The sequence below is a fragment of the Spea bombifrons genome, chromosome 6 (genome assembly GCF_027358695.1).
Source record: "Spea bombifrons isolate aSpeBom1 chromosome 6, aSpeBom1.2.pri, whole genome shotgun sequence".
Classification (NCBI taxonomy): domain Eukaryota; kingdom Metazoa; phylum Chordata; class Amphibia; order Anura; family Pelobatidae; genus Spea; species Spea bombifrons.
Window position 1 is genome coordinate 37,630,023 of NC_071092.1, and position 26,839 is coordinate 37,656,861.

The 26,839-nt window shown below is 41.6% G+C and overlaps 1 protein-coding gene across 2 annotated transcripts; it reads left to right on the top strand.

Moving 5' to 3' along the window:
- Positions 1–9,770: 9,770 nt before the first annotated feature.
- On the top strand, positions 9,771–25,228 carry DHX9 (DExH-box helicase 9). Of its 2 annotated transcripts, XM_053469322.1 has the most exons (28): positions 9,771–9,866; positions 11,040–11,180; positions 11,997–12,137; positions 12,260–12,356; positions 12,864–12,985; positions 13,254–13,402; positions 15,476–15,522; positions 15,669–15,805; positions 16,645–16,734; positions 16,830–16,991; positions 17,132–17,206; positions 17,430–17,621; positions 17,713–17,854; positions 17,957–18,039; positions 18,276–18,432; positions 18,808–18,908; positions 19,259–19,472; positions 20,347–20,441; positions 20,689–20,762; positions 21,218–21,370; positions 21,451–21,611; positions 21,747–21,858; positions 21,946–22,107; positions 22,191–22,318; positions 22,410–22,639; positions 22,869–22,984; positions 23,691–23,891; positions 24,568–25,228. In XM_053469322.1, the coding sequence occupies exons 2-28, from the start codon at positions 11,070–11,072 to the stop codon at positions 24,977–24,979; spliced, it is 3,864 nt and encodes a 1,287-aa protein (XP_053325297.1). In that variant the 5' UTR covers positions 9,771–9,866; positions 11,040–11,069; the 3' UTR covers positions 24,980–25,228. The 2 variants fall into 2 exon arrangements, with proteins under 2 accessions (XP_053325297.1, XP_053325298.1); XM_053469323.1 differs by lacking the exons at positions 9,771–9,866; positions 11,040–11,180; positions 11,997–12,137; positions 12,260–12,356; positions 12,864–12,985 and adding an exon at positions 14,907–14,964 and having other exon boundaries at positions 13,343–13,402.
- Positions 25,229–26,839: the final 1,611 nt, after the last annotated feature.

Sequence of the window (26,839 nt, forward strand, 5' to 3'; positions counted from 1 at the left end):
TGGTGTCACCTGACCAGGGCTGACCAATCAGAGCGAAGGATTCCTGGGCCGGCTGCTGATTGGTCGCTGGAGTCAGCTGACAAGGCTCAGCCAATCAGGGGCTGCCCCTCAGCCCTAGCCTCCTGATTGGTGGGTGGTGTCACCTGACCAGGGCTGACCAATCAGAGCGAAGGATTCCTGGGCCGGCTGCTGATTGGTCGCTGGAGTCAGCTGACTAGGCTCAGCCAATCAGGGGCTGCCCCTCAGCCCTAGCCTCCTGATTGGTGGGTGGTGTCACCTGACCAGTGCTGACCAATCAGAGCGAGGGAAACCTGGGCTGGCTGCTGATTGGTCGCTGAGGTCAGCTGACTAGGCTCAGCCAATCAGGGGCTGCCCCTCAGCCCTAGCCTCCTGATTGGTGGGTGGTGTCACCTGACCAGGGCTGACCAATCAGAGCGAGGGATTCCTAGGCCGGCTGCTGATTGGTCGCTGGGGTCAGCTGACTAGGCTCAGCCAATCAGGGGCTGCCCCTCAGCCCTAGCCTCCTGATTGGTGGGTGGTGTCACCTGACCAGGGCTGACCAATCAGAGCGAGGGAAACCTGGGCTAGCTGCTGATTGGTCGCTGGGGTCAGCTGACTAGGCTCAGCCAATCAGGGGCTGCCCCTCAGCCCTAGCCTCCTGATTGGTGGGTGGTGTCACCTGACCAGGGCTGACCAATCAGAGCGAAGGATTCCTGGGCCGGCTGCTGATTGGTCGCTGGAGTCAGCTGACTAGGCTCAGCCAATCAGGGGCTGCCCCTCAGCCCTAGCCTCCTGATTGGTGGGTGGTGTCACCTGACCAGGGCTGACCAATCAGAGCGAGGGATTCCTAGGCCGGCTGCTGATAGGTCGCTGGAGTCAGCTGACTAGGCTCAGCCAATCAGGGGCTGCCCCTCAGCCCTAGCCTCCTGATTGGTGGGTGGTGTCACCTGACCAGGGCTGACCAATCAGAGCAAGGGATTCCTAGGCCAGCTGCTGATTGGTCGCTGGAGTCAGCTGACTAGGCTCAGCCAATCAGGGGCTGCCCCTCAGCCCTAGCCTCCTGATTGGTGGGTGGTGTCACCTGACCAGGGCTGACCAATCAGAGCGAAGGATTCCTGGGACGGCTGCTGATTGGTCGCTGGGGTCAGCTGACTAGGCTCAGCCAATCAGGGGCTGCCCCTAGGCCGGCTGCTGATTGGTCGCTGGAGTCAGCTGACTAGGCTCAGCCAATCAGGGGCTGCCCCTCAGCCCTAGCCTCCTGATTGGTGGGTGGTGTCACCTGACCAGGGCTGACCAATCAGAGCGAGGGATTCCTAGGCCGGCTGCTGATTGGTCGCTGGGGTCAGCTGACTAGGCTCAGCCAATCAGGGGCTGCCCCTCAGCCCTAGCCTCCTAATTGGTGGGTGGCGTCACCTGACCAGGGCTGACCAATCAGAGCAAAGGATTCCTGGGCCGGCTGCTGATTGGTCGCTGGAGTCAGCTGACTAGGCTCAGCCAATCAGGGGCTGCCCCTCAGCCCTAGCCTCCTGATTGCTTTGCATTATTATTTATGAATTATGAATTATGATTTATGAATTATGAATTAATATTAAATTGTTAAAGTAATCCTTAATAAATGCCGCTTGAATTTACGGGCATCACGACAACATTACTGGTGTGGGAATGAGCCGGCAGTAGCCAGAATCAAACTCACGAGCAACGGGGTGGAAGGCGAACACCTTAACCACAACTCTAAGTCAGAGATACTGAGTGTCACCCGTCTCAGTATCATATTGGTTCAGGTGTTACGTGATTTTAGTTTAGCTGTAGGTGATTCCCTGAGGCTTATTTTTTACGTCACCACGTAGACCAAAATTTAAGCCATATTGTCTCTGCCCCTACAAGCTACCATTCTTTAGTTTATTTAGAAGTCAGGCCAGCTGGAGGACTGTATTGTATAAAGGACTGATTTTCCAAGCTTTGCCATCCAGTCTCTGTAGCCTAATGGCTAAGGTGTTGTGCTTGGTACCTTGACGCCCTGAGTTCAATTCCCCTAGGCTTCAACTGTGTCTGCTTTGGTTTTTAAGTAAGCACATAGACCAAAACATAAGCCATTTTGTCTTTGCCCTTGCTAGCCACCCTTCTTTAGTTTATTTAGTACATTTGTTTGGGAGTCAGGCTAGTTAAAGGGCTGTAAAAACTAAAAGATTGAAAACAGGGCCTTATACCTGTTCTCTGTGGTGCAATGGTAGAGATGTTGAATTTAGTTTTTGAGGTTTTGGGTTTAATTCACTCCAATTGATTTATTTGGTGTGTTTGTTTGGGAGGAAGGCACGCTACAAGATTGCAATGAGGTCAAAAACCAATGGATTGTTTGCAGGGGACAGGTTTGCTAGTGTCTGTAGTGTATATGCTACCCTTCTTTCGTTTATTAATTGTGTTTGTGAGGGAGACAAGCTAGCTGCCACTCCCATATGACTACGTAGAGTAATGGTTAAGGAGCTGAACCCCAGTGCTTAAGGTCCAGGGTTCAATTCCCTTGTGCTCCATCTGAACTTTCTCTGAGCTCTCTTCTACATTTTTTTGTTTGGTGAGGGAGAAAAAAGCTATTGTTAGCAACCAGGTAGACCAAAACACAAGCCACCCAGTTCATGCATTTAAATTGAATGATTTACTCAAAGGGATTTGGGTCACTCTGTCAGCATTAGCCATTTTCCCCACATTTGAATATTTATATCATCATTCACAGGCCGTACAAAATCATCAACTTAAAAATTACCCCTGCATTGTATATTTATCCCACCATACATCCCCACATTGTGTATTGATTTATGTGATGACCCTCAGCCACCCCTACATGTAAATGAATGCCCCATTGCCCCCATTGTGTATTGTCCTCATCCATTTTCTTTGAGAAATCCAGGTGCTGTGGTTGCAGTGGGATGTGTCCGATTGGTTGAACCTGGTCAAGTGACTCCACCAGCCAACCAGGCATTGGGATTGAGACCCGGCGGGGGTTAAGCTTCACTTGCAGCACTTGGTTCTTTTGATGTTCATTTTCTTTGAGAAATCCAGGTGCTGTGGTTGCAGTGGGATGTGTCCAGGCCAGGGCTTATCTTTGTACAGTATTTCCCCTGTCTCTGTTTTTGCATTGCCATTGGCCCTATTCTTTTGTGTTTTAGTTGTTTTTTTCCTGCTTCCACCTTTGCTGTTACTGAAGGCACAAGGCGTCACAGACCCTATCATCTCCAATAATACTAATGTATTTTCCTTCACTTATCATGAGTAGTTCTTCTTCTTTCCATAGCTTTAACATGTCCTGTTCAATCCCTTTTCTGTTGTGTTGTGTCTTTGAAGCTAACGTTCCCTCGCTTTTAGTCTCTACCGCTTCTGCTGGGAGACTGTTCCATTTCTCTACCACTCTAGGAGTAAAACTCCTTTACATTCCATCTAAGCCTCTAACTCACTAGTTTCAGATTATGACCTTGTTTAACCATATCTCCTCTTTCGAAACAAACATCCCTCCTGTGATTTGTTAAATGCCTTTAAGGATTTCCAGTATTTTCTCCAAGCTTATACATATCGAGGTTCCCTAGTCTTTCCTGATCCTGAGCCTGCGTTATTCTTATCTACAATGGTAAGTTGAACATTTCCTTTCACTGTAACTCATCTAGTACTCATAGTTTCCTCAGAGAATTGTGTTGCTTCTTTACATGTAGAGATACATATATCAGCATTTCTTCCTTTTTTTTTTTTCCTTCTTTACTTTTCTTTTCGCCATTGTCTTCATCCCTTTTCCCAAGGCTGGTATCTCTTACTCTTCTAGCCTATCCTCTCTCATTGTGTTCCTCTTTTTTACCCAAGTGGTGTTTTTCTGTTCCAAGCTGATGGCCACAAAACACCCCTACGTCAGAGGGCTCAGCTAACAGCACAGACCTGTGGGATAAAACAAGCAGTGTGTCCTGCATCAATTTGTCTATTTTGTCACATTAACGGCTCGGTGGAGTTTGCTATCCCAGTTTGGAGTTAACGGAAGTATGGAAAATGCTACACCCAATCACAAATGAAGTTTTGCTGAGCCAATAGAGACGCAACTCCCACCTAGGAAGTGACTTGACGTGGCACATTAAGGAACTTCACATTTTTTATCTTTTATGGAAATAAAATGAATTCTTTAAGTGTGTGTGTATTATTATTATTTTTTTTTTTAATATTCCTTTGGTATGTAGCTTTCTGCTTTCCCCCCTCCAGTGTGAGGATTTGTGGACAGTTGTACAAAAGCAAACATAGGGGTTTAATTTGAGTGAATTTTCAGCTCTGGCCAAGATAGTCCTGGCTATTTGTGGATTGTTGCCATAACAGACCACCTCAATATCAGAAGCAAGTCTACGGCAGAGACCTGATTTAAACTCCTTGACTTTGCTATACATTCTAATTGCCAAATTATTAATCCGTTTCTGCAGCGTAAAGAGCTTGGCTGGCCCTGTATAATGCATAGCTAAGTCAATGAGATGTCGCTGAAAAATCCCTGACCATTTAATTATGCACTATACAGGAACAGCACAGCCATTCTAGCAAGAGGAACCTGTAAGTCTGGGCAATATGAGCTCTCCCGTCAACCCTCCTTCCAGGGAATACTCTCCAATTAAGGAAGTGGCTGCTGGAGAATTTCTTCTGCCTGCTGAGCCAAGACAGGCTTATCTTAGTCAAGCAGCAGCTGCCCCTCAGCCCTAGCATCCTGATTGGTAGGTGGTGTCACCTGACCAGGGCTGACCAATCAGAGCGAGGTGGACCTGGGCCGGCTGCTGATTGGTTGCTGGAGTCAGCTGACTAGGCTCAGCCAATCAGGGGCTCCCCCTCAGCCCTAGCCTCCTGATTGGTGGGTGGTGTCACCTGACCAGGGCTGACCAATCAGAGCGAGGGATTCCTAGGCCGGCTGCTGATTGGTCGCTGGAGTCAGCTGACTAGGCTCAGCCAATCAGGGGCTGCCCCTCAGCCTCCTCCTTGCTATGTATTATTATTTATGATTTATGGATTATGAATTATTATTAAATTGTTAAAGGAATCGTTAATAACTGCCGCTTGAATTTATGGGCACAGCTTTTGCCATGGAGAGTTTAGGCGCGACATTGCTGGTGTGGGAACAAGCCGGCAGTAGCCAGAATCAAACTCACGAGCGACGGGGTGGAAGTCGAACACCTTAACCACAACTTCAAGTCAGAGATACTGAGATGCACCTATATCAGTAGCGTATTGGTTTATGTGTTAGCGTGATTTTAGTTTAGCTTTAGGTGATTCCCTGAGGCTTATTTTTTACGTGGATCACCACGTAGACCAAAATTTCCAACGTCACCTACATCACCACAAGTTGTTTGGAAGGGGTTTGAAGAAAAAGTTTCTACGCTCATCCAAAAACAAACTCAACTGGCTTCAGTTCGCTGGACACTACTGTAACTTCAGATAGGATCAGGATCTATGGTCGTATGAAACCAAAGTAGAGTTTTCTTGCCAATAAACACCAGTAGTGGGTTTGGCGCACACAGAGAGGTAGCCATATGGAATCTCAGATCCCTCGCCATGTATTCTCAAACCTCTTCGGGCATTATAGAAGACTCATAGCTTTTATCTTGGCAAAGGGAGTTAGCACAAAGTATTGCCTGAAAGGGTGTCGATAATTCTGCCACACATAAATTTCATTTTTTTCTGTTTGGATAAGCCTGTGTTGTGTTTGCAATTGTTTGATATCGATATAGATTTGCTCATTTTTACCACGGATGCCAATATTAGTGGAGGGCACTGTATACCTTTATACAGCAGTATAGCCTTTTCTGGCCACTTTTGTGGGTTAAACTCCAAGCATATCATATATATCCCAGTAACCCAGTTTAGCCCAGCAACTACCAAAATAAATATAAATACCAGCCATATGAGGTGTTTCCAAAATCAAGGCAAATACCTAAATAAAGTTTGTTTTTTTTTTTTTCTTACTTTGCAATGGCTATGTATATTTTTTAATAGAATAAACTGTGAAAAAATGTAATCTTACCCATTTTTAGAATTTTTTCATATTAAATAATGGTTTATGTATAAAATATTTTTTAAAAAAGAAGATCCTACTTGTCTTCTAAAAACACAAAATATAATTTGTAGGGATGCACTGAATGAATTGCTAGGAAATCATAGTTGAATAAACATGGAAATGTATCTGATTTATCAACAGGAAAAAATGGAGCCGTGGTTCATATAGTAAGAAGCACAAAGCACTTCTGAAAATGAACATGAATGTCACTAACTTTGAAAGACCATTGGTTACATATCTGTCATCTCTTCTCCAAAATGAGAGTAGCAGATGGTCCACATGTGCAGAGGATGCATGCCCAGGAACATTTTCTCCCTCTGATTGCATGGTTTTATGCTGCCTCTGTCGCCAATGGTATCATGCAGCATGCCTTTTACAAATCACCTCAAAACTGCTAACATATTACAGGTGTCACCAGTGTTCAAAATGGCAAAGATCTATATGATATGTCAGAGGGTTTTATTGCAGAAAAAAAGTGTGATTTTTCTCCCATTATATCCTATGGGCATTCCCTCAATTCCGTCATTCACCTGCCATTCCCTAGAAAACCGCTATAATCTCACATAATCTGAGTTTTAGAACCTATAACTGTACTAGGGGAGTACATGACAAAAATCTATCTATCAGGTTTGATTTTTCTCCCACTATATCCTATGGGCATTCACTCAATCAGGGGAGGGCTGGCAGCCTAAGGCCTGGGGGGCAAGTCAAGTCAAGTGGCCCTTTGCACCACCGAATCAGCCCACCATACATGTCCATCTTTTCCTGATTTTCTAACGCATATTGATGTAATAAAGCAAGACAAATGTGGTTTAACATATTTAAATTTAACACTCAAGCTACCTACAACACTAGGCCACCAAATAAATAACCAAATTAGACAGTGTTTTTCATAGTTAAACTGAATTCGAAAATGTTAATACTTAGATCACACATGTGAAGTATAAAAATAAAGCATTTAATAAATCTTGAAGTATTAAATAGAAACAATAAATGCAATCAATGCAACTAAAACATACAACAAACCCATAAAAAAGGGGGAGATAGACATTGATGGTGGTATAACTCCCATCATTACATTGTGAGCAAGACACTGACTTGTGTACAGCATAACTCCTATCATTATAGACTGAGTCAGACACAAACAGTAGTACAGCATAAATATCTAGTGAGCCAGACAAATGCAGTAGAGTTGTGCAGTGTAACTTCCAATACATACTGCTGCAATGGACTGCACTCCATAATGCAAAGCCAGCATCATGAAAGACTTGGCTGGCTGGGCATAATAAGGTCTGCAGTCAATACCAGATGAACATGGTGACTTCAAGTCCCATTATGCTCAGGCAGGAAAGTCTCCCATTATGCCAGATGAGCATCATGGGAAGTGTGGTCAAATAGCAGTAGGAAGGTATTTACTTTTTCAAAAAAAATCAGCCATAAGTAATAACATAGCAATAACATAGCAAAGCTGCCATCGCTATACAGAGTATAGGCCTCCCCATCACTATACATACACAGCAATGTGGACTACACTCCCCAAGATGCTCAGCCAGCATTATTTACATTTTTGGTGAATGTTCATCATGGGAGATGTAGGTCACAGCTAACATTCACAGCTGTCACATTCCAAATATAAATTCCCTGGAAGGGCTGACTGGGGACAGAGGTGACACTGGAGTGCTGAATGGGGACAGTAATGACATGGAGGGGCTGAATGGGGACAGAGATGACACTGGAGAGCTGAATGGGGACAGTAATGACATGGAGGGGCTGATTGGGGACAGAGGTGGCACTGGGAAGCTGAATGGGGACAGTAATGACATGGGGGCTGAATGGGGACAGAGGTGACACTGGAGAGCTGAATGGGGACAGTAATGACATGGGGGCTGAATGGGAACAGAGGTGACACTGGAGAGCTGAATGGGGACAGTAATGACATGGAGGGGCTGATTGGGGACAGAGGTGGCACTGGGGAGCTGAATGTGGACAGTAATGACATGGAGGGGCTGATTGGGGACAGAGGTGGCACTGGAGAGCTGAATGGGGACAGTAATGACATGGGGGGCTGAATGGGGACAGAGGTGACACTGGAGACCTGAATGGGGACAGTAATGACATGGAGGGGCTGATTGGGGACAGAGGTGGCACTGGGGAGCTGAATGTGGACAGTAATGACATGGGGGGCTGATTGGGGACAGAGGTGACACTGGAGAGCTGAATGGTGACAGTAATGACATGGAGGGCTGAATGGGGACAGAGGTGACACTGGAGAGCTGAATGGGGAGAGTAATGACATGGAGGGGCTGATTGGGGACAGAGGTGACACTGGTTGGGACTGATGGTGGGGGACATCAATGATATGGGGAGCTGAAAGGGGACAGAGGTGACACTGGGAGGTTCTGATTGGGGACAGAGGTGACACTACCGTTTTTTTTTTAACGAATACAAAAAAATATTTTATAATGTACAAAAATACATTTGTTTAATAACCTTGTACTTTGCTCCACTTTTTCGTGTAGACCTTCGTCCCCTGGTAGCTGCAGACTGCCGTTTTCCACGTTGTCTCTCTGACATCCGGTTCCCCAGCAGTCTGAGTGCGAGGGGGCGGAGCTTCCACCCCTGACGCTGCTAGCCTGCTCCCATCACTATGCAGCCAATCTAATCTAAACGCCCGACGCGTGCTGCTGATGCCGCCGGCCGGAGCCAATCCGGCTTGCCATATTAAATAAAATAAAAAATAAAGTATCACCGGCCGGCGGCATCAGCAGCACGCATCGACCGTTTAGATTGGATTGGCCGCATAGTGATGGGAGCAGGCTAGCAGCGTCAGGGGTGAAAGCTCTGTGCGAGGGGGCGGAGCTTTCACCCCTCATCGCACACGGCCGCTGGGTGCTGATTCTGCCAGCCGGCCGGCGCTGCTTTCATACTTTTTTTAAATGTAAGTAAAAAAAAAAAAAGTATGATAGTAGCGCCGGCCGGCGGCATCAGCACCCAGCAGCCGTTTAGAATAGATTTTGGGCGGCCTGGGGGGCAATTTCCCCCCTGCCCCCCGGCCCAGCCCACCCCTGCACTCAATACTGTCATTCACCTGTCATTCCATAGAACACAGCTATAATTCCAATTAATATGGAGTTTCAAACCTATAACTGTACTAGGGGAGTATACATGACAAAGATCTTTATGATATGTCAGAGGGTTTTCTCTAAAAAAACAAGTTTAATTATTTCTCCTATTATATCCTATGGACATTCACTCAAAAGTGTCATTCACCTGTCATTCCATTGAAAGCAGCTATAATCTGAGTTTTAGATCCTGTAGCTGTGCTAGAGGAGTATATGTGCCAAAGATCTAAATGTTACGTCTTAAGCTTTTATTTAAAAATCAATTATTCTTTCACCCTCTATTATAGTCTATGGGCATTCCATTTTGCCATTCGTTTTAGTATGTCCCTCTAGAAGTCACATGGAAACAAAATAAATGTTTGACATAATACTTCGCTTAACAACGTCTGAAAGCGCGTATAAAAATAAAATAACGCATGTGGTGCAAGCCCTGCTCTGGAAACTTTTGAATATTCATACATTTGTAAATATACGTGCCAGGTTCAAATATGGCGCCAGGCGTCCCACTCCTACCACAAAGCCGTAAGTATCCAATTACCCATCCCCTTGGGTTTTATTGGTTGTCACGCGGTCGCGCAGCCGTCGTAGATTGCAGTGTTGTTGCGCAGGGTTAGCGGCGCTTCCATTTTGTCCGTGCTGCTAATTGTATAAGTGGGGGAATATCCTGTGGCGAGAGAATACACACGGTAAGCGGGGTCTTGTTGATAATAACATGCTAGTAACGTGCGTGTGTTCATGGCGGCGGGCCGAGTCACGTGCGGTATAGCCACATACACATAACGGGGTTGCGGTGTAAACGTAGTATTTACAGGTCGGAATTCCAGGTGTTTTCTGCGAGTTCTGAGTAAATAAAAATGCCTCTTCCTAATAAAAGAGTGCTAGGGTTCGTAATAGAGCCCTGGCCTTCAGGTTGCCATGGTTACCAAGCCCATGGCGGTGTTGGGGTATGTGATACTCGCGGTGCATATTGCCAGCTGTTTTAAGTGTCAGTTCTGTGTAAAAATCATTTAATGACCGGATTCCTTCAATAACCTTTACATCCTGTATGCGTTAAATGTATTATTATAACATGCCACCGGCCCCCTGGATCGTTATTTTTCTTTTCCCCTCTTCCGTTTATAGGGATCCACCTACATTCCATTTTTTTTATTTTTACACGCAGATCACGCTCCATTTAGTTACTTTCTGCACAGAGTAAATGGGTACTCGTCGCTTAACACTGTCCATCCCTCGCTTATTAATGTGTTTCTGTGTACGTATATGTACACCGATAGAGCAGCTGTATGATTGTGGATTAGCTTTTTATTTTTTCTTCTCGAAGTTACTGTTCCTATTTGTAGTAATAGGTGGAGTACAGAATGCACTAACTCTGCCACTTTTTGTGGCATCTTAGCTTCTACAACATAGGCTTGTTCTTTATTTTTAACTAAATATCTCTCAAATTTATTAGACGGGTTAACAAAGAAAATCACAAACTATAGGTAAACTTTAAAAATACTAGAGTTCTCTGAAAACCCACCTTTTTGACAAGTGTACAACCTCTCATCCTTACACTCATCCAGCATCCTAATCGAGCCGTTAAACGACCAACAACCTCTACAGATCATCCTGACGTGGCCAGCTCATCCCCATCCAAGCCGTCCTCTTACTGTTTCACTTCCCCCATAACCATCGACTAGATTGTAAGCTTACAAGTACAGGGCCCTCTTCTCCTATTGTACCAGTTTGTTATTGTATGATTATATTTATTATAACAATTTAGTCGTGCTAAAAGCTGAGAACAATCAATTCCACCTAGATGCCGTCCTTTCAGGTGGTGAGAACTTTGTCAGAGAACTTGGTACATTGTTATGTTTCAGGACACAAGGTGATTCACCCCGCTCTCCATCATGGCTGACGTCAAGAATTTTTTGTACGCATGGTGTGGGAAGAAGAAGATTACCCCAAATTATGAGATCCGGGCAGCAGGAAATAAAAATCGACAAAAGTTCTTGTGTGAGGTGCGGTATTTTTTCTTTAGCTTTAAGACTGTCATTGTCAGGTGTTTATATCTCTAATTATGAAAAGCTGCCAGCAATATCATAGAGTTCAATAATTGTGACATCATCTTCGCAGCACGTTGTTCTTCATGGTGTGCTGACACAATTCATCCACAAAACTATATCCGGTTTAGCCAGTGTTTGTGACTTGTACTCTGCTAGACATATCTGCATAGGCACATCATTGTAAGGTAAAAGATGCTGCCCTTCACTCGGGCCAAGTTCAGTATAGACCCATCATATTAAATTAGCTACGATATCTGATGATTGGATGCTTGGTCTACATTAATGAGGCACGTTTATAGATTTCATGCACCATTGACTTGATGTTGGATCGGTTTCTTTTTTTTTTTATTCCCTTTTGTGATTTGTGTAATGCAGGGCATTCTCAAAGTGTACTTTTTTTTGGGGGGGGGGTCAATTTTGTTTTTTTTTTGTTTTCCTTAAAGGTTATATAAATTAAAAATGGGATTGTTTCTAAAAATGGTAATCCCAGAATCCCTATTACATAATAAAGTGCTAAGTGCTTTCACGCGCATTATATACAAATACCTATAATGTATATGTTCGGTTATAAGTTGTCCGAAAAGGGTTCCTAGCCTTCCGTATACCGGTGCAGGCTCCAAGTGTTCCAAGAAGTGGGCTGTACGCTGTTTATTGTGCATTCACAATTGGTTATCTGTCCTTTACTCCAAATTGTAGGATACTTTCAAGTGATGTAAATGTTTAGCTGTTGTTGTTTTTGCTTGTTTATCACACTGCATTATGTTTTAATAGGTTCGAGTGGATGGCTATAACTACACTGGAATGGGGAACTCTACAAATAAAAAGGATGCCCAGAGTAACGCAGCCCGGGACTTTGTCAACTATCTGGTTCGAATGGGTGAAGTGAAAAGTGAGGAAGTTCCATCACTTGCGGTTGGTACAACCTTTCAATTGTTTCATTGAACAAATTATCAATACCTTTAAAAAAAAAGTATTCATTGTTTTACAGGAAGTAATAGTCACATATTATTTAAAGTGACTTCTTTATGTTACAGGCTGGTCAGAGCAATGCTGTGGATGGATTTGTCCCAACTGAAGGTCCCTCTGGAGGGCCTTTGCCTCCACACTTGGCCTTGAAAGAAGACACTTACGGTAAGTGTTTTTGTGTGTGAAAAATGTAATATGTCTTTAAGGTTTGTAGTTTATTCTATTTATTAACCACCCCCAGAATGGTAAGTAAATGAGAATGCTTAAAGATATTCTAACTAAAATCTCAAAACATGTTTGAGAAAACACATCTCAGATCCTCCAAGTATCACCTTAGAATTTCTACCCAAACATGTTTCATGCTATTTGGAGCGGATGCCGTGCAGGATTTAAAACACTTCTTTAGGCAGACCTCAATTAAATAAAATGAGATGTGCTGCTAGATAATATAGATTACATTTATTGATATATACCAAGGGTTATATCCTTTTAACGCCTCTGTAAGGAAACCATGAACGAAAAGGAATGACTGTGCATGAATACTAAAATTCATGCATTGTCTTGACCACAAACTGTGTATGTAAGCAATTCACGTCCGTTAGAAATGCATACCACAACACTCGTTTGTATGTCTTCTTAAATGTTGCAATCTCTTTATATTTGATTCCTCAGACGGTCCTTCTGATTTTGGAAATGCGGATTTAGGCTCTGGTTTTAGTGGTGGAGCCAACTGGGAGCGTGGAGCCAACCTGAAAGATTATTATTCCAGAAAGGAAGAACAGGAGAATAAGGCTGTAAGATATTATTTTGATTAATGTTAAAATTCTAGTTGCTTGAGATCTTGCACTTTGAAGGCACCTGAGCACATTGCAGTTTACTATAATTCCCAAACAGCAGGAGAAGGTTGTATTTTTATTGGTTCTCATCACTCTTTAAATGTCCATCTTTTCATACTGGTAATTATTTCAGCTGCTTGTGCCTGATAAGTAAGAGAATAAAACATTAGCAGACTTTTAATGTAAAGCAAAAAGGAAACAAAAAAAAGTTTTTCTTATATCCTAGACTCTAGAATCCGAGGAAGTAGATTTGAATGCTGGTTTACATGGGAACTGGACCCTTGAGAATGCTAAGGCCCGTCTAAATCAGTTCTTCCAAAAAGAAAAGACCCAGGGGGAATACAAATACTCGCAAGTGGGTCCTGACCACAACAGGTTTGTGTTAACTTTAAGATTTGGATGGCCCTTTGCCTATAAGGAATTAAGAAGTAAATGCTGATTTAGTGACTAGGGGTAACTAATTGCAGGATTTTATTTTTTCCTTGGTCTTGCGTCTACAGCAGTGTAGGGCTGCTTGGAGGACACAGTGAACAGTATTGTATGTATGTGTTGTATGGCACTGTGAAGGGATAAATGCCCCTGACATTCTCGCTATAGAAAAACAAAAAAATAAAGCACCTGTCTGACACAAAAGATGCAGCCATGTTGCTGCAGTTGTCGCTCTCCTCCATGGCCTGACTATTCCTCCCACTGATTGGCTGCAGAAAGCTTAATTCTTCTAGGTCTGACCGCCTCATACAGCATTCACTGAACCAGTGCTGGAGCTATATCACATGCGGGGAGATCACATATACTGCACAGTATAAAGCTGGGTGGAGAAAGGGGCAAAACATATAGATGAATGAATTCTGCAAAAGGGACACCATAAAATTAAAGGGTTCACAGAGCTTTCATACTAGTTAAAGTTTTTCTGGAGAGTCTCTTTAAACCTGAGCCCCCAAAAAACAACAAATATTGTCTTTTTTGTAACAGTGAGTCTTTCGTTTACTGACCCAAAAGCATTGGGGTTCACATAATAATCCATATGTAGGTCCATACTAGTGATTCCTGTTTTCAAATATCAGTAGCAGATTGTTGAATTTAGGATTCTTATCATGCCTACTCTTTATCTTTGAAGCCTGATCTGCTCGAACTTTGGGTCAGTTTGAAAAATAATGAAGTCGCTCCAGGTTAAGCATCATGCTGTTTTCAAGCTGTTAAAGAACTGCACTTATTGTCCTTCACCAGTCCTTGGCTGTCTGGGATGTATAGCTCAGCAACAGCTCAATAGCCATATGCTGGCAGCCCTCGGTTGTAACCATTCATTTGAGGATTGTTGCATGTGCAAGTGTGTTTCTCAGCCTGCCGTTGTGGAGCTGAGCATTGCAAACAGTATTTCTACTATTCCCAGTAAAACTTTGAATATTCAAAAAAGCACTATTTCGTTACACCAAGTGTATTAAATCAGGTGCTTGTAATGCTCCTTTCTTTATTACTTGGGCATTTGCTCTTCAGGCGTTAACCTGTAATGTGTTCTAAAAATTGTCCAGCTGATGGACTTTGTTAATTTGTATGACATTGAGCGGCAGCGCTTGTGAAAAAAATGTAGACAGAAAGTATTAAAAAAGTAAATGATAAACAAGATTTCTATGTTTAGTTCATATTAAACAATGGATTTCATATGTAACCTACCTGTTCATGAAACTGTTTTACCTGCTTTATTACTGTTTTGAAGAAAAAAACCTTCTACAGGTATCTGGGTATAGAAAGGAGAAACAGTGTGACACCAGGAATCCATCTTTTTATCCTTATTTACACATGGTATGGTGCTTAGGCTGGACTAAGCGATCCCATGTGGAGTATAACGCTGATTGCTGATTCCTGGTGTCACTCTCTCCAGGTGACCAAAAGGCCGGCTGAGAAACACACAGGCGCAGGCTGCTAGGGGTACCGTTCAGGTCAGTGCCAACTGGGCTGGGGCTTTGTGAGTTATTTTGTGATAAATGCCTTTAGCGGTAGCTACTGTTGCAGTGATTGTGGAAGAACATGCTACTAATCATAGTTACCTGCCCTTGATGCATGGTCTGTCTTTTGCTTGCATTTACCCTTTATTGTCTTATCTTCCATTATAATAATTTTATATTGTCCACATTGTCCACATGTTAGCATAAGAATCATTATACATTGCTTATCACCGTTATATCTCGACACAACCCAGGACCCAGGTAGACATGACTCCTAAAGTTGCTAATGTTGTGGTATGGTCTAGATCTGTAAGGTCCCATTTCGGTGGGTTTTTGTGTAACACAACAGCGTGTGTTTAGGAATCAGTCCAGATGGATACACTGTATATCTGTTACCCCTAGAATATGCACACCAAAGTCCGTCTAGCTGCTTCTTTTTAACACACTGAAGTAAAATTTGCTTAAAATGACTATGTATATGATTTTGAAATGACTGTCTCTGCAGGAGCTTTATTGCAGAAATGACCCTCTATGTTAAGCAGCTTGGAAGAAGTAAGTATGTTTCATTTTTTATTTCAGAACAGTCTTTTGTTGTTTTTGGGAAATGGAAGAGTATATGATGACTTATGATAAATTTTCATAATTCATGTGATATTGATATAATGTGTTGGGTTTTTTTTTTTTTTTTTTTTTTTAAGGGGTCACTGCCAGGGAGCATGGTTCTAACAAGAAACTGGCAGCACAGTCATGTGCCCTATCACTTGTGCGCCAGCTTTACCATCTGGGTGTCATTGAGGCTTACTCTGGACAGACGAAGAAGAAAGAGGGAGAATCTGTGAGTTTTCTTTGTGTGGGCTACTACAGGGAAACGGTCTACATGTTTGGTAAATGTTATTTGTGCCTGTTAGTTTTATGGATTTTGTTTTGTCTGGCTCTGTCATACCAGCAGCAGATATGCATTTGATCCCGGTGCAAGGTAAATCTTAGGCATAGGTTTCCAGGTTTTTGATGGAACAATATAAATTCATCATGATGAAAATATTTTTGTCGTATTCAATGTTTTACACTGTTGGACTTCAGTCTGCGTGCAGATTAATGCAAGTGGCTGTATTTCAGATTCGTGATAAATGAAGTTCTGTCTGTGCCCGCCGCAATGAGACAGAAGCTGTACACGGTTTAAAAGAGCACTCCAGTCATAATTTCATGTTAAATTCATATTGGAGTTCACTGTGCACAGACCTTATTGCATTTACGCATACGGTGCGGGTACTCTTTGGTTTCTGCTTGAGACTACAACTGAACCTGTGCAAGAAGTTTACATACTATTGCTTCTTGGTATCTAAAGAATTCGTACTCCAAAGAATTTTGCTGCATTCCAACATGCATTAAATAATAACATTTTAGCAAGTAGACTGTTACATGAAATGCTGTTTAAAGACCAGAGATGAGAAACTTGGATGTTGCTGTTCCACCTGTTACGTTAATGATCATCGCAGTTTAGCGGTTGTTTAAGTATATTGATGTCCCTTCTTTTCAACAAACACGTTCTTCGTAATCGTATTCATTGTAAATGTATTCCTAACACGCTTTGCTTGATCAGTTGGTCATGTCTTGATCGTGATTGTTATTATTTTATTTATAATGTATGTATGTGGTGCTGTGCATTTTTTGCAGCTGGAGCCTTATGAGGTAAACCTAAGCCCAGATATTCAAAAACAACTACAGAGTGTAATTCAGGAGCTGGGCCTTGAAGTGCCCTATGCGGTGAGTATATATAAAAAAAAAATAGTTATACGTGCGTGTGTGTGTGTATGTATATATATATATCTATATATATAACTAATTTGATCAATTTACAGCCCCAGGACTCTACGCAGCCAGTCACACTTACTCTGGGGAAGCTGGTGCATTTTGAGCCTTCTCAGCGGCAGAGTATGTCTGGAGTGGTCCCTTGGTCTCCTCCACAGGAGAACTGGAACCCATGGACCAGCAGCAACATTGATGAGGGTCCGTTGGCATTTGTAAGTAAAGTATTTTTTCTTCAGTATTTTAAGTGTCCAGTTATTAATTTGGCCAAAGTATCGATCACCTATGTGCATTAAAAGCAAGGTAGATCTATCGTATGAGTTGGATTTAAATGTAATCTTTAACTTCTTTTAAGGCGACCCAGGAGCAGATCAGTTCTGAATTGAAGAGCGAAATTGCGTACCATTCACAGCAGAACGACATGCAGCAGGTTTGTTAAGTTGAAGCAGTTCTTTGAAAAATGTTTTCTCCTTTTGCTAAGGTAGTTCTTGCCGCAGTCTTGTCATTGGAACTTGCATGCCCAGGTCTCTGCAGACCTAACACTCACAAACGTTTACAGCAGTGTTAATTACTACTTGTTTATATTGTTATACAATATTTGTTTACATAGTGGTTGGTCACAAAATATCTCATCTTTTTTTCTTCTCTCCAAGATCCTGGGTGAACGTGATGCTCTTCCTGTTAAAAAATTTGAAAATGAAATCTTGCAAACCGTGCACAATAACCCTGTTGTTATCATCAGAGGGGCCACTGGCTGTGGCAAGACTACTCAAGTGCCACAGTACATTTTGGATGAGTTTATCCATAACGGCAAGGGAGCGCAGTGCAACATCGTCGTGACACAGGTACAGGAGAAATGTAAATACATTAATTTTTTTTGTGATCAAATCCTGCTAATTATTAGGTTTATATTTTCTTTTTTTTTTCTTTTGTTAGCCAAGAAGAATCAGTGCAGTATCTGTTGCAGAACGTGTTGCTTATGAGAGAGGAGAGGAGGTTGGGAAAAGCTGTGGCTACAGTGTACGTTTTGAGTCTGTACTCCCTCGCCCTCATGCCAGTATGCTTTTCTGTACCGTGGGTATGTATGCCTACCTGTGGCTCAATGCATTTGATCCAGCACAAGCCAACATGTATCTTTATCATACTGTTCTTTAAACACCTGAATTATTGTTTTTAACAGGTGTCCTCTTGAGGAAACTGGAATCCGGCATCAGAGGAATTAGCCACGTAATTGTGGATGAAATACATGAACGTGATATTAATGTGAGTTACTGGCTAAATTGTCCTAAAATGTGCATTTACTTATAAGGAGAAGTTTGTGTGGTTTGAAAAATTATCAAGACACTATAAATTACTAAATGGTAACCTACCCTTCCTATTGGCACGCTTGGCCGCAGGAAAGGGGAGTATGTAATTAAATGTAGAAGCCATATCAGAAAAAAAATGGCATGGATTCTTGTGAATGCAGACTGTAATGTAACATGTATTTTTTGTTTCAGACTGACTTTCTGCTAGTTGTTCTGCGAGATGTGATTCAAGCATTCCCAGATATACGAGTTATCCTCATGTCAGCCACCATTGACACAAGCATGTTCTGTGAATATTTCTTTAATTGCCCCATCATTGAAGTGTTCGGCAGAACCTTCCCTGTGCAAGGTAAATATTTTAATAATTGTGTATGTATGCTATACTACTACGACCCTGACTGCTACTATAAAACTAAATCCCACCACTTTTGGAATCAGTATTTGAAACGCCTTCGAGGTTGGTTGACGCCTTGGCTCTTTTACATATAAGACTGGCAGCCATCGATTAAGGCTTCTAACCGGAAACATGTTGCTTCACAAACAGAACATTCTCATTGCATATCATATGGCCTTAGGGTCTTTTACAACTGGTGAATGTTTTTCCCTCCTGCTTTTTATTGCTCTGTATCTTCTTGGTTAACATATATCTTCAAACTCTGCTAATACAATGCCTGTGTTGTAAGTTATTGTGTAAACAAACACTACTCCTTTTTTTCCCTTGCAGAATATTTTCTTGAGGACTGCATACAGATGACTTGCTTCATACCACCACCAAGGGACAAGAAGAAAAAGGATAAAGATGAAGAAGGTGGAGAAGATGATGATGTGAGTTGCCACCATAACAGCCTTAGTGTGCCCTGTAATGTTCTCGGGTTAGAATGTTATCCTGTTTCCAAGCTATATTTATGGAGGAGCACATGAACCAGGATTTACAGGTGACCAACTAGAGCTCACCTGGTCTAATCAGGGGGTTTAAAAAGCCACTTTCTTATTCCAGCCAAGAAAGCTGCTGGACACAGACCTTGCTGGATCCATTTTGTTTAGTTGGAGTGTTTTGTTGATTTAAAGGACGTTCGGTCACAATATGTATTTTACGTGAAGCGTGCTACGCTTATGTAAAATTATAAAATGTTGGTACTTGGGGATACTTCTCTTAGATATTGTTTTCCTTTCAGGCCAACTGTAATTTAATCTGCGAGGGTGATTACGGTCCTGAGACACGACGCTCAATGTCACAGCTTAGTGAAAAAGAGACTCCTTTTGAACTCATCGAAGCTCTTCTGAAGTACATTGAAACACTTAACGTTCCTGGAGCAGTACTTGTGTTTTTGCCTGGCTGGAACCTCATCTACACCATGCAGAAGCATCTTGAGATGAACCCACATTTTGGTAATGGTGTCTAGTGATTCTGTCACAGTCTGCCCATTTATTCGTATTGTAAAAACACAAACTTTATTCAGCATAATATTATAGCCCTCACATGCATGTTTAAATATCCACCTTTGTATTAATCTACCACTGCTGGAAGGTGGTTATTTTCTATCATCCTCTTAGTAAAGTAAAACTGTCTAATGCTGCTCCTAAGCCTTTGATCCTCTAGGTTTAGGCTATGACCTCTTGTTCCCGCTCGCTCCAACCGTTTTCATAGCCCTTTCACTGAGCTCTCTACAATCCTTCTGGAGGCTAGATCTCTGTAATTGCACATACTATAGGTGAAGTCTGACCAGAGGCAGAGGTCTCTAAAGAACATAACTACCTCTATCTCTTCCTTCCACTAATACGTTTAGATGTGCAACCAAGCTGCACTTTCTGTTTCCTGGTTAACATCTCCTGCCTTCCTTACAAATAATTACTCCCAAGTCCTGTCTCCAACAATTTTTTTTTTGCATTGGGGCAGCCGTATTGTTTGTTATTAAGCAACCTAAGCAAGACGTCTGACCCCACCAGCATGTAATCGCTTGTTCTAGTTTTCTTATAGTCAAAGAAACTTTGAGTAAACGGCTTAATTGGATAAAAAGATCATTTATTTCACCAATGTAGTAGGAGGTTGAATGAGCATTTGTTTACCATTTCCGTGATCACCTGTGTTCTTAAATTGGATTTCTGCCTTTTCATTCATTGCTCATTCCTAAATTTATGTTAATGAGGGAGTATAAATACAGTATAGATACTCAGACTTGTATAGTGTTCAATGTAATTGTGGAAAAAACATTAAGTGTATGGTTAATTGACTAGTAATGTGTCTGTCTATTGTGTTTGCCAGGAAGCCTCCGGTATCACATCTTGCCACTGCATTCCCAGATCCCACGAGAAGAGCAGCGCAGGGTGTTTGACCCTGTGCCTGATGGGATAACCAAGGTGGGTTTCTGATCATGGTCAAACTTTGTAGGTTTTGAGAGAATCTGTACGCTCAGGATCACTCCGACCTGGGTTTGCACACCTCTAAGAGGCCAAGCTAATTGTATGCACTGTGGTATAGGTCATTAGATACTGGTTTAAATCTGAGAGCCGGATAATCTTCGGGTGAGAGAAGAATGTTGTTTTTTTTTTTTTTTTTTTTTTTATGGTGGTAGTTGCAGAGCATTTATTTATTTTTCTTTTACAGGTTATTTTATCTACCAATATTGCTGAGACGAGCATAACTATAAATGATGTTGTTTACGTTATAGATTCCTGCAAGTAAGTTTTTTTATTTTTTTTGTATTTTTAACCAAAAGTTAATGCCTGACCTTGAAAGCTTTATCAAATCTTAATGTGTAGATCTGTGGTTCACCCTGATGTTCTAGGTCTGATTGACAGTTTTTGTCACCTGGGTTTATTCTCAAAAGGAGGTGTTTCAGGTGCATTGCAGAGATAATTAACTTTTCAACCTTTCCTGCAGAAAATAATTTCAAATGTTTTCCACTGAACTTGCCTACAAACTAAAATTTAATGAATGAACTCAAATTTGATTTACATATGATAACCACACTCTCCCTTTTTTGGCAAACTATTGGGGCTTTTGGAACCGCTGCTACTGTTTAAATATGTTTTTCTTGATTATCTTGATTAGGTCGATTTTGTGTTTGTGGCTTTATAAGGTATAGCAGAATTATTTTTAATCTTATTTTTTTTTTATTTTTTTTTTTTAACAGACAAAAGGTGAAGCTGTTTACTTCTCACAACAACATGACAAATTATGCTACTGTCTGGGCTTCTAAGACCAATCTGGAACAGCGCAAGGGCAGAGCAGGGCGCGTACGGCCTGGGTTTTGTTTCCATCTTTGCAGCAGGGCTCGCTTTGAACGGTAGGTACTTGGATTTAGTATAGGAGTTAACGTTTTTGGTGTAATATTTTTTTTTATAATTTATGTTCTTCTTCATTCAGTCTGGAGACCCACCTCACTCCAGAGATCTTCCGTACTCCATTGCATGAAGTGGCTCTAAGTATTAAGCTTTTACGCTTGGGTGGCATCGGACAGTTCCTTTCCAAAGCTATTGAGCCCCCGCCACTGGATGCTGTGATAGAAGCAGAGCACACGCTAAGAGGTATCTTGTGTTCCCCAACTATTGGTGTTGGGCAAGCTGTTAAACTCATGCGATAGCGTAGGATTCGGTAAAGGCTTTCTGCACTGTTTTGTTATCAGATTGTTAACCTGTTCAATTAATGTTAAAATTCTCCAGAGTTGGATGCATTGGATTCAAATGATGAACTGACGCCCCTAGGCAGAATCCTGGCTAAACTGCCCATTGAACCACGGCTGGGGAAGATGATGATTATGGGTTGCATTTTTTAGTAAGTATATAGGCCCTTAAATCGTGATGGAAAGAAATTTTTTTTTTTTGCTGATTTAGGTGATATTATTTAGATTTTCCTTTATAGCGTTGGTGATGCGTTGTGCACCATTTCTGCTGCAACTTGCTTCCCTGAGCCTTTTATCAACGAAGGCCGCAGACTGGGATATGTTCATAGGAACTTTGCTGGAAGTCGGTTCTCTGATCACGTGGCATTGCTGTCAGTTTTCCAAGCGTGGGATGATGCAAGGTATGCAACTTTTGTATGTTTTAATAACTGATTAAAAAATAACTTTTGCGATACACTTTTTGATTTGCTCTGATGTTCTTTAGAATGGGCGGCGAGGATGCAGAAATTCGCTTCTGTGAGCATAAACGTCTCAACATGGCCACGCTTCGCATGACATGGGAAGCAAAAGTACAGCTCAAAGATATATTAGTAAATTCAGGATTCCCTGAAGGCAAGTGTCCGTAGGATTGTGATTTATGGAGTAGTTTCAGGCGTTCGTTTATACAAGTGAAATCTGAATATATTTCCTCTTTTATTTCTAGAGTGTTTAATGAATCAAGTTTTTAACAATACGGGTCCAGATAACAACTTGGATGTGGTCATTTCCCTTTTGGCTTTTGGTGTTTATCCTAATGTCTGTTACCACAAGGAAAAGCGGAAAATTCTTACTACAGAGGGGCGCAATGCACTTATCCACAAGTCATCTGTTAATTGTCCCTTCAGCAATCAAGACCTTAAATATCCATCTCCATTTTTTGTCTTCAGTGAGAAGGTGAGAAATCACGCAAGGCAGAATAACCTTAAACTTCAAGGTCGTTTAAGTTTTTAGTTTTGTATGGCTAGTCTGAAGAGTTGGAGGCTTGACAGGAACAAAACAGGCTTAACGTTGACTGTATTTCTTTTCTATGTTGGGAGAGTGTGTTGGTATATGCCCATACACCCTTTAAATAATTTGTGTGCCCTATCCAAAAATGAAGGCATTTTTTTCCTTTAATTTACAGATCCGCACCAGAGCAATCTCTGCTAAGGGGATGACCATGGTGAGTCCATTGCAGCTGCTGCTCTTCGCTTCCAAGAAAGTAATCTCTGATGGACAGCTAATACTGCTGGATGACTGGTATGTTTGCTTTTGTTTTATTGTGGGTTTTGGTTTTTTTTTGGGGGGGGGGCATTCCCCCATGCGTTAACTGCATGATCTTTTCCTAGTAGTGTTCGGTGAATCCAGAAAAGTATTTAGAAGGCCATTTTTCATTTGTAACCGCAGTAGTAAACTGAAAATATTCCACTTGAATGATAATAAATGCACTCAATTTAAACCTCATCTATCTGTGTTTTTAAATATTACACCACGCCCTTCAATACGCTAGATAAATCTTTGGTTTCAATTTAGAGTAATCTGTATATTATGCATATACCTCCGTGATAATTCATTTTACTGTTCTTTAAATTAGAATTTTAAAAATGGATTAGAGATTCCTTGATTCATGATCGATTTATTGCCTCTGCTAAAGCTCTCTGGTTCTACAATCTTAAAGAAAGCTGTTTAGGTGACGGTTCCCATTTTAATGGCAGTGACCGGCTGGAACATGCTTCACCCACAGACCTACAATCTAATTTTATTGTGTTTGCTTAGTTCTAAAACAGTGGCCATGAGGGTCAATTGCAAGATATTTGTTGCATTTTAAATAGTTATCTGCATGCTGATAAATTGGAAGGGGCTATCCTACTTAAGGATTAAGATTAATACAAAGTTTATACATAGGTGTGCCTTCCCTATCACTTTATGCTGGGACTAAGGCTTGTATGTTCCCACTCTGCTGCAGGATTAAACTCTTAATGCCTCACGAAGACGCTGCCTACGTCACCGGTTTGAGAGCTGCGGTGGAGGCCCTAGTGGTCGAAGTCACAAAGGAACCAGAGATTTTGTCTAACTTGGATCCCGTGAATGAAAGGATGCTGAACTTGATTCGCCTGATTTCCAGGCCCTCCACAGCTGGAATTAATCTGATGGCCGGCAATGCCAGGTAGGCTGCCGTTTAACCCAATAAAATCACTAAATATTTTCAGTAGAACTTGTACTCTGTAAAAAAAAATAATTTGATTATTAATACGTCCGTTGTGTACCAATTACTCTTATCAATAATGATCCACAAAACGTAGCACAAGCTGTGTGTGTCTGCTCTTCATCAAAACCATTTATAATTTTCATGGACTATATTCTTTTTCTTCTAGTAAAAGCCACTTCTCCATAAGTATATACTACCCAAATCTTGGGTTTTTGTTGAAAACCAAGGGAAATTCTAGCTGTGTAACAATGCAAAAGGGTTTTCTAATGATCAATTAGTCTTTTAAACTTGGTTTGGTGAACACAACTTGCCATTGGAACACAGTATTGATGGGAGTGATAAAGGCCTCTGTATGCCTAGAAATATATTACATTAAAATCAGCCGTTTCTAGCTACGATAGTCATTCACAACATTAAGGGTCTGCATTGTATCTCTGATCCATTTGATGTTATTTTTATAGACAAGATTTGTTTTTCTAAGTGACCCCAAACCTTTAAACAATAGTGTGTATGTGGGAGTATGTTAGTAGCATGTACACTGAACTGTTTTAGGACTTGTCTTGGCATTCAAGATTTAACTTAGATTTACATGTCTATAGTGAATTAATTTTTGTCTAAACCTTCTTTATAACAGGTTTGGGGATGGTCCACGGCCTCCAAAAATGGCTCGGCTTGATGGTGGCTTCCATGGCAATAGAGGAAGAGGCTTCCAAGGTGGATATAACGCTCGAGGCGGTTACGGAGGAAATGACTCTGGTTACAGAGGGTTTAGAGGAGGGGGTGGCTTCAGGGGTGGCAACCAAGGTGGTGGCTTCAGAGGTGGCAACCAAGGTGGTGGCTTCAGAGGTGGCAACCAAGGTGGTAGCTTCAGAGGTGGCAACCAAGGTGGTGGCTTCAGGGGTGGCAACAGTGGAGGAGGCGGATACAGGGGTGGCAACTATGGAGGTGGATTTGGGGGTGGTTACCAAGGACGAGGTGGTGGCTATGGAGGAAACTACCAAGGAAGAGGAGGTGGTTTTGGAGGCCAATCATGTGGTGGATTCTAAGGACATATTTTTCTTTTCACCATTTTTCTCACTGGGCACAATTATGTGCATGTTCTGAAAGTTCAAAGTCTGACAAAAATGTGAAATATTCTGTTTGGCTTTGTTTATGTTTTTCCTTTGTAATAAAGGGTTTTTTTTATCAAGTATTTCTATGCCCTGGCAGACTGCTGCATGTGGATATAGATTATATTGCGCATGTGCACCTATTCATACAACATACCTAACAAAGTATAATTTGATGTCCAATAACCTTTGCACTCATTTTACCCTTAGTGCCCTTGAAACGTCAGCCATTTTTAAAAATATTGTATTGGTAAATGTTTTACGGCCTGGGTGGTGCTCAACACCAGGGTTTTACCTCGGCGACATTTTATAGCCCTTATCCAATAAATCTTAAAATAAATTTGATCCTGTTATAATATAAAACTTCCTGGTCTAAACACATTTAATAGTATTCTTCTTTCTTACCCTATTTCCACATTGTGTTGGATCCAATCCCAGAATTTTTGACACTTTAATCTTAAACTATTATTGAATTCTTAATACATTTAAAAAAAGCTTCCCTGAATAAGTAACTTGTAGAAGCAGCTTCTGGTGGCAGTCAACAATCATAGGGCATGGGAAAGTGAAAGATGGCCTTTAAAGGTGTGCAGCGCTACGGAATCTGATGGCGTTATATAAAACAATAATAACCCTTTATTGTTCCAGACAGCTGCATACAACATACTGTCGGCTACCAGTGCTGTATCCAGATTGTAATGCTACAGGCCGGATTGTTTTCCAGAACACGATATATTTATATAAAATATACTTGTATTGTTTCAATGCAGACTATGAAATATAACCGTCATGAAAAATGAAGTAATTTTGTTTGCTCAGAAACACAAAATACAAACACATGCTGATACTTATTATCCAACGTAACACCAAGAGAATGCAAATTGAACTGTGCCAAATCTACTCAAACGTGTTCTCCTGGCAATACGATCATCCATTGTTCCAGGACTTATTTTACAATAATTTATTTGTTTAGAGACATTCTGTAGTGTTTTACAATGATAGTTGTATATCAGGGGTGGCCAAGCTTGCTAAACGTAAGAGCCAAATACGGTAACCTCCAGGTGTTTGAGAGCTGCAAGACAAAAAAAAAATACATGTACATAATTATATGTAGTTTATAAAGTTATATACTGCATATATGAATGAATATAAATTGTTTAATATTTATTATTTCAATCATCACGGATTTGTTGGCTAATTCACAGGTGAGTATTCCCTTAATTTCATATTCTTAGCAATGCATGCGCTATTTTTAGTCCAATTTAGATTTGAGCATCCAGATTCATAAGAATGACTGGTCACAAGAAAGAACTATAACGAAACAAAGCAGATAGCTCTGAATTTGTGTTGGCATTTTGGGGCTTTGTGTTTTTTTTTGTTTGTTTTTTTCTTCTCATACTCTCGCTCATACATACTCCAACTTTTGTACTCATTCATTCATATACTCAATGACTCCCTACATTCTTCAGTGACCATTTTCGTGTACTTGTCTCTTTTCCTGCAGTTCCGCTACTTCTCTTGTCTCTTCTTCTATCTTCTTTCTTTGCTTCCCCCCAGTGTCGGCTCGGTGACTGCCGTATGGAGCGCTTCCTCTAAAGAGCGGACCCTCTGCGCACACACTCTCCCCTGACTGTAGGAACTGCCCATATGGTGCGCTCCATGCCTCTGCCCTTTTGCAGAAGATACCAGAATAATGCAGATGTATTAAAGGAGAAAGGGGTGCAGAAACACTTCTCCTTTTCCGAGTGAGCCACACATTGCATGTGAGATAGCCGCGGTTTGGCCACCCTTGTTATTTAT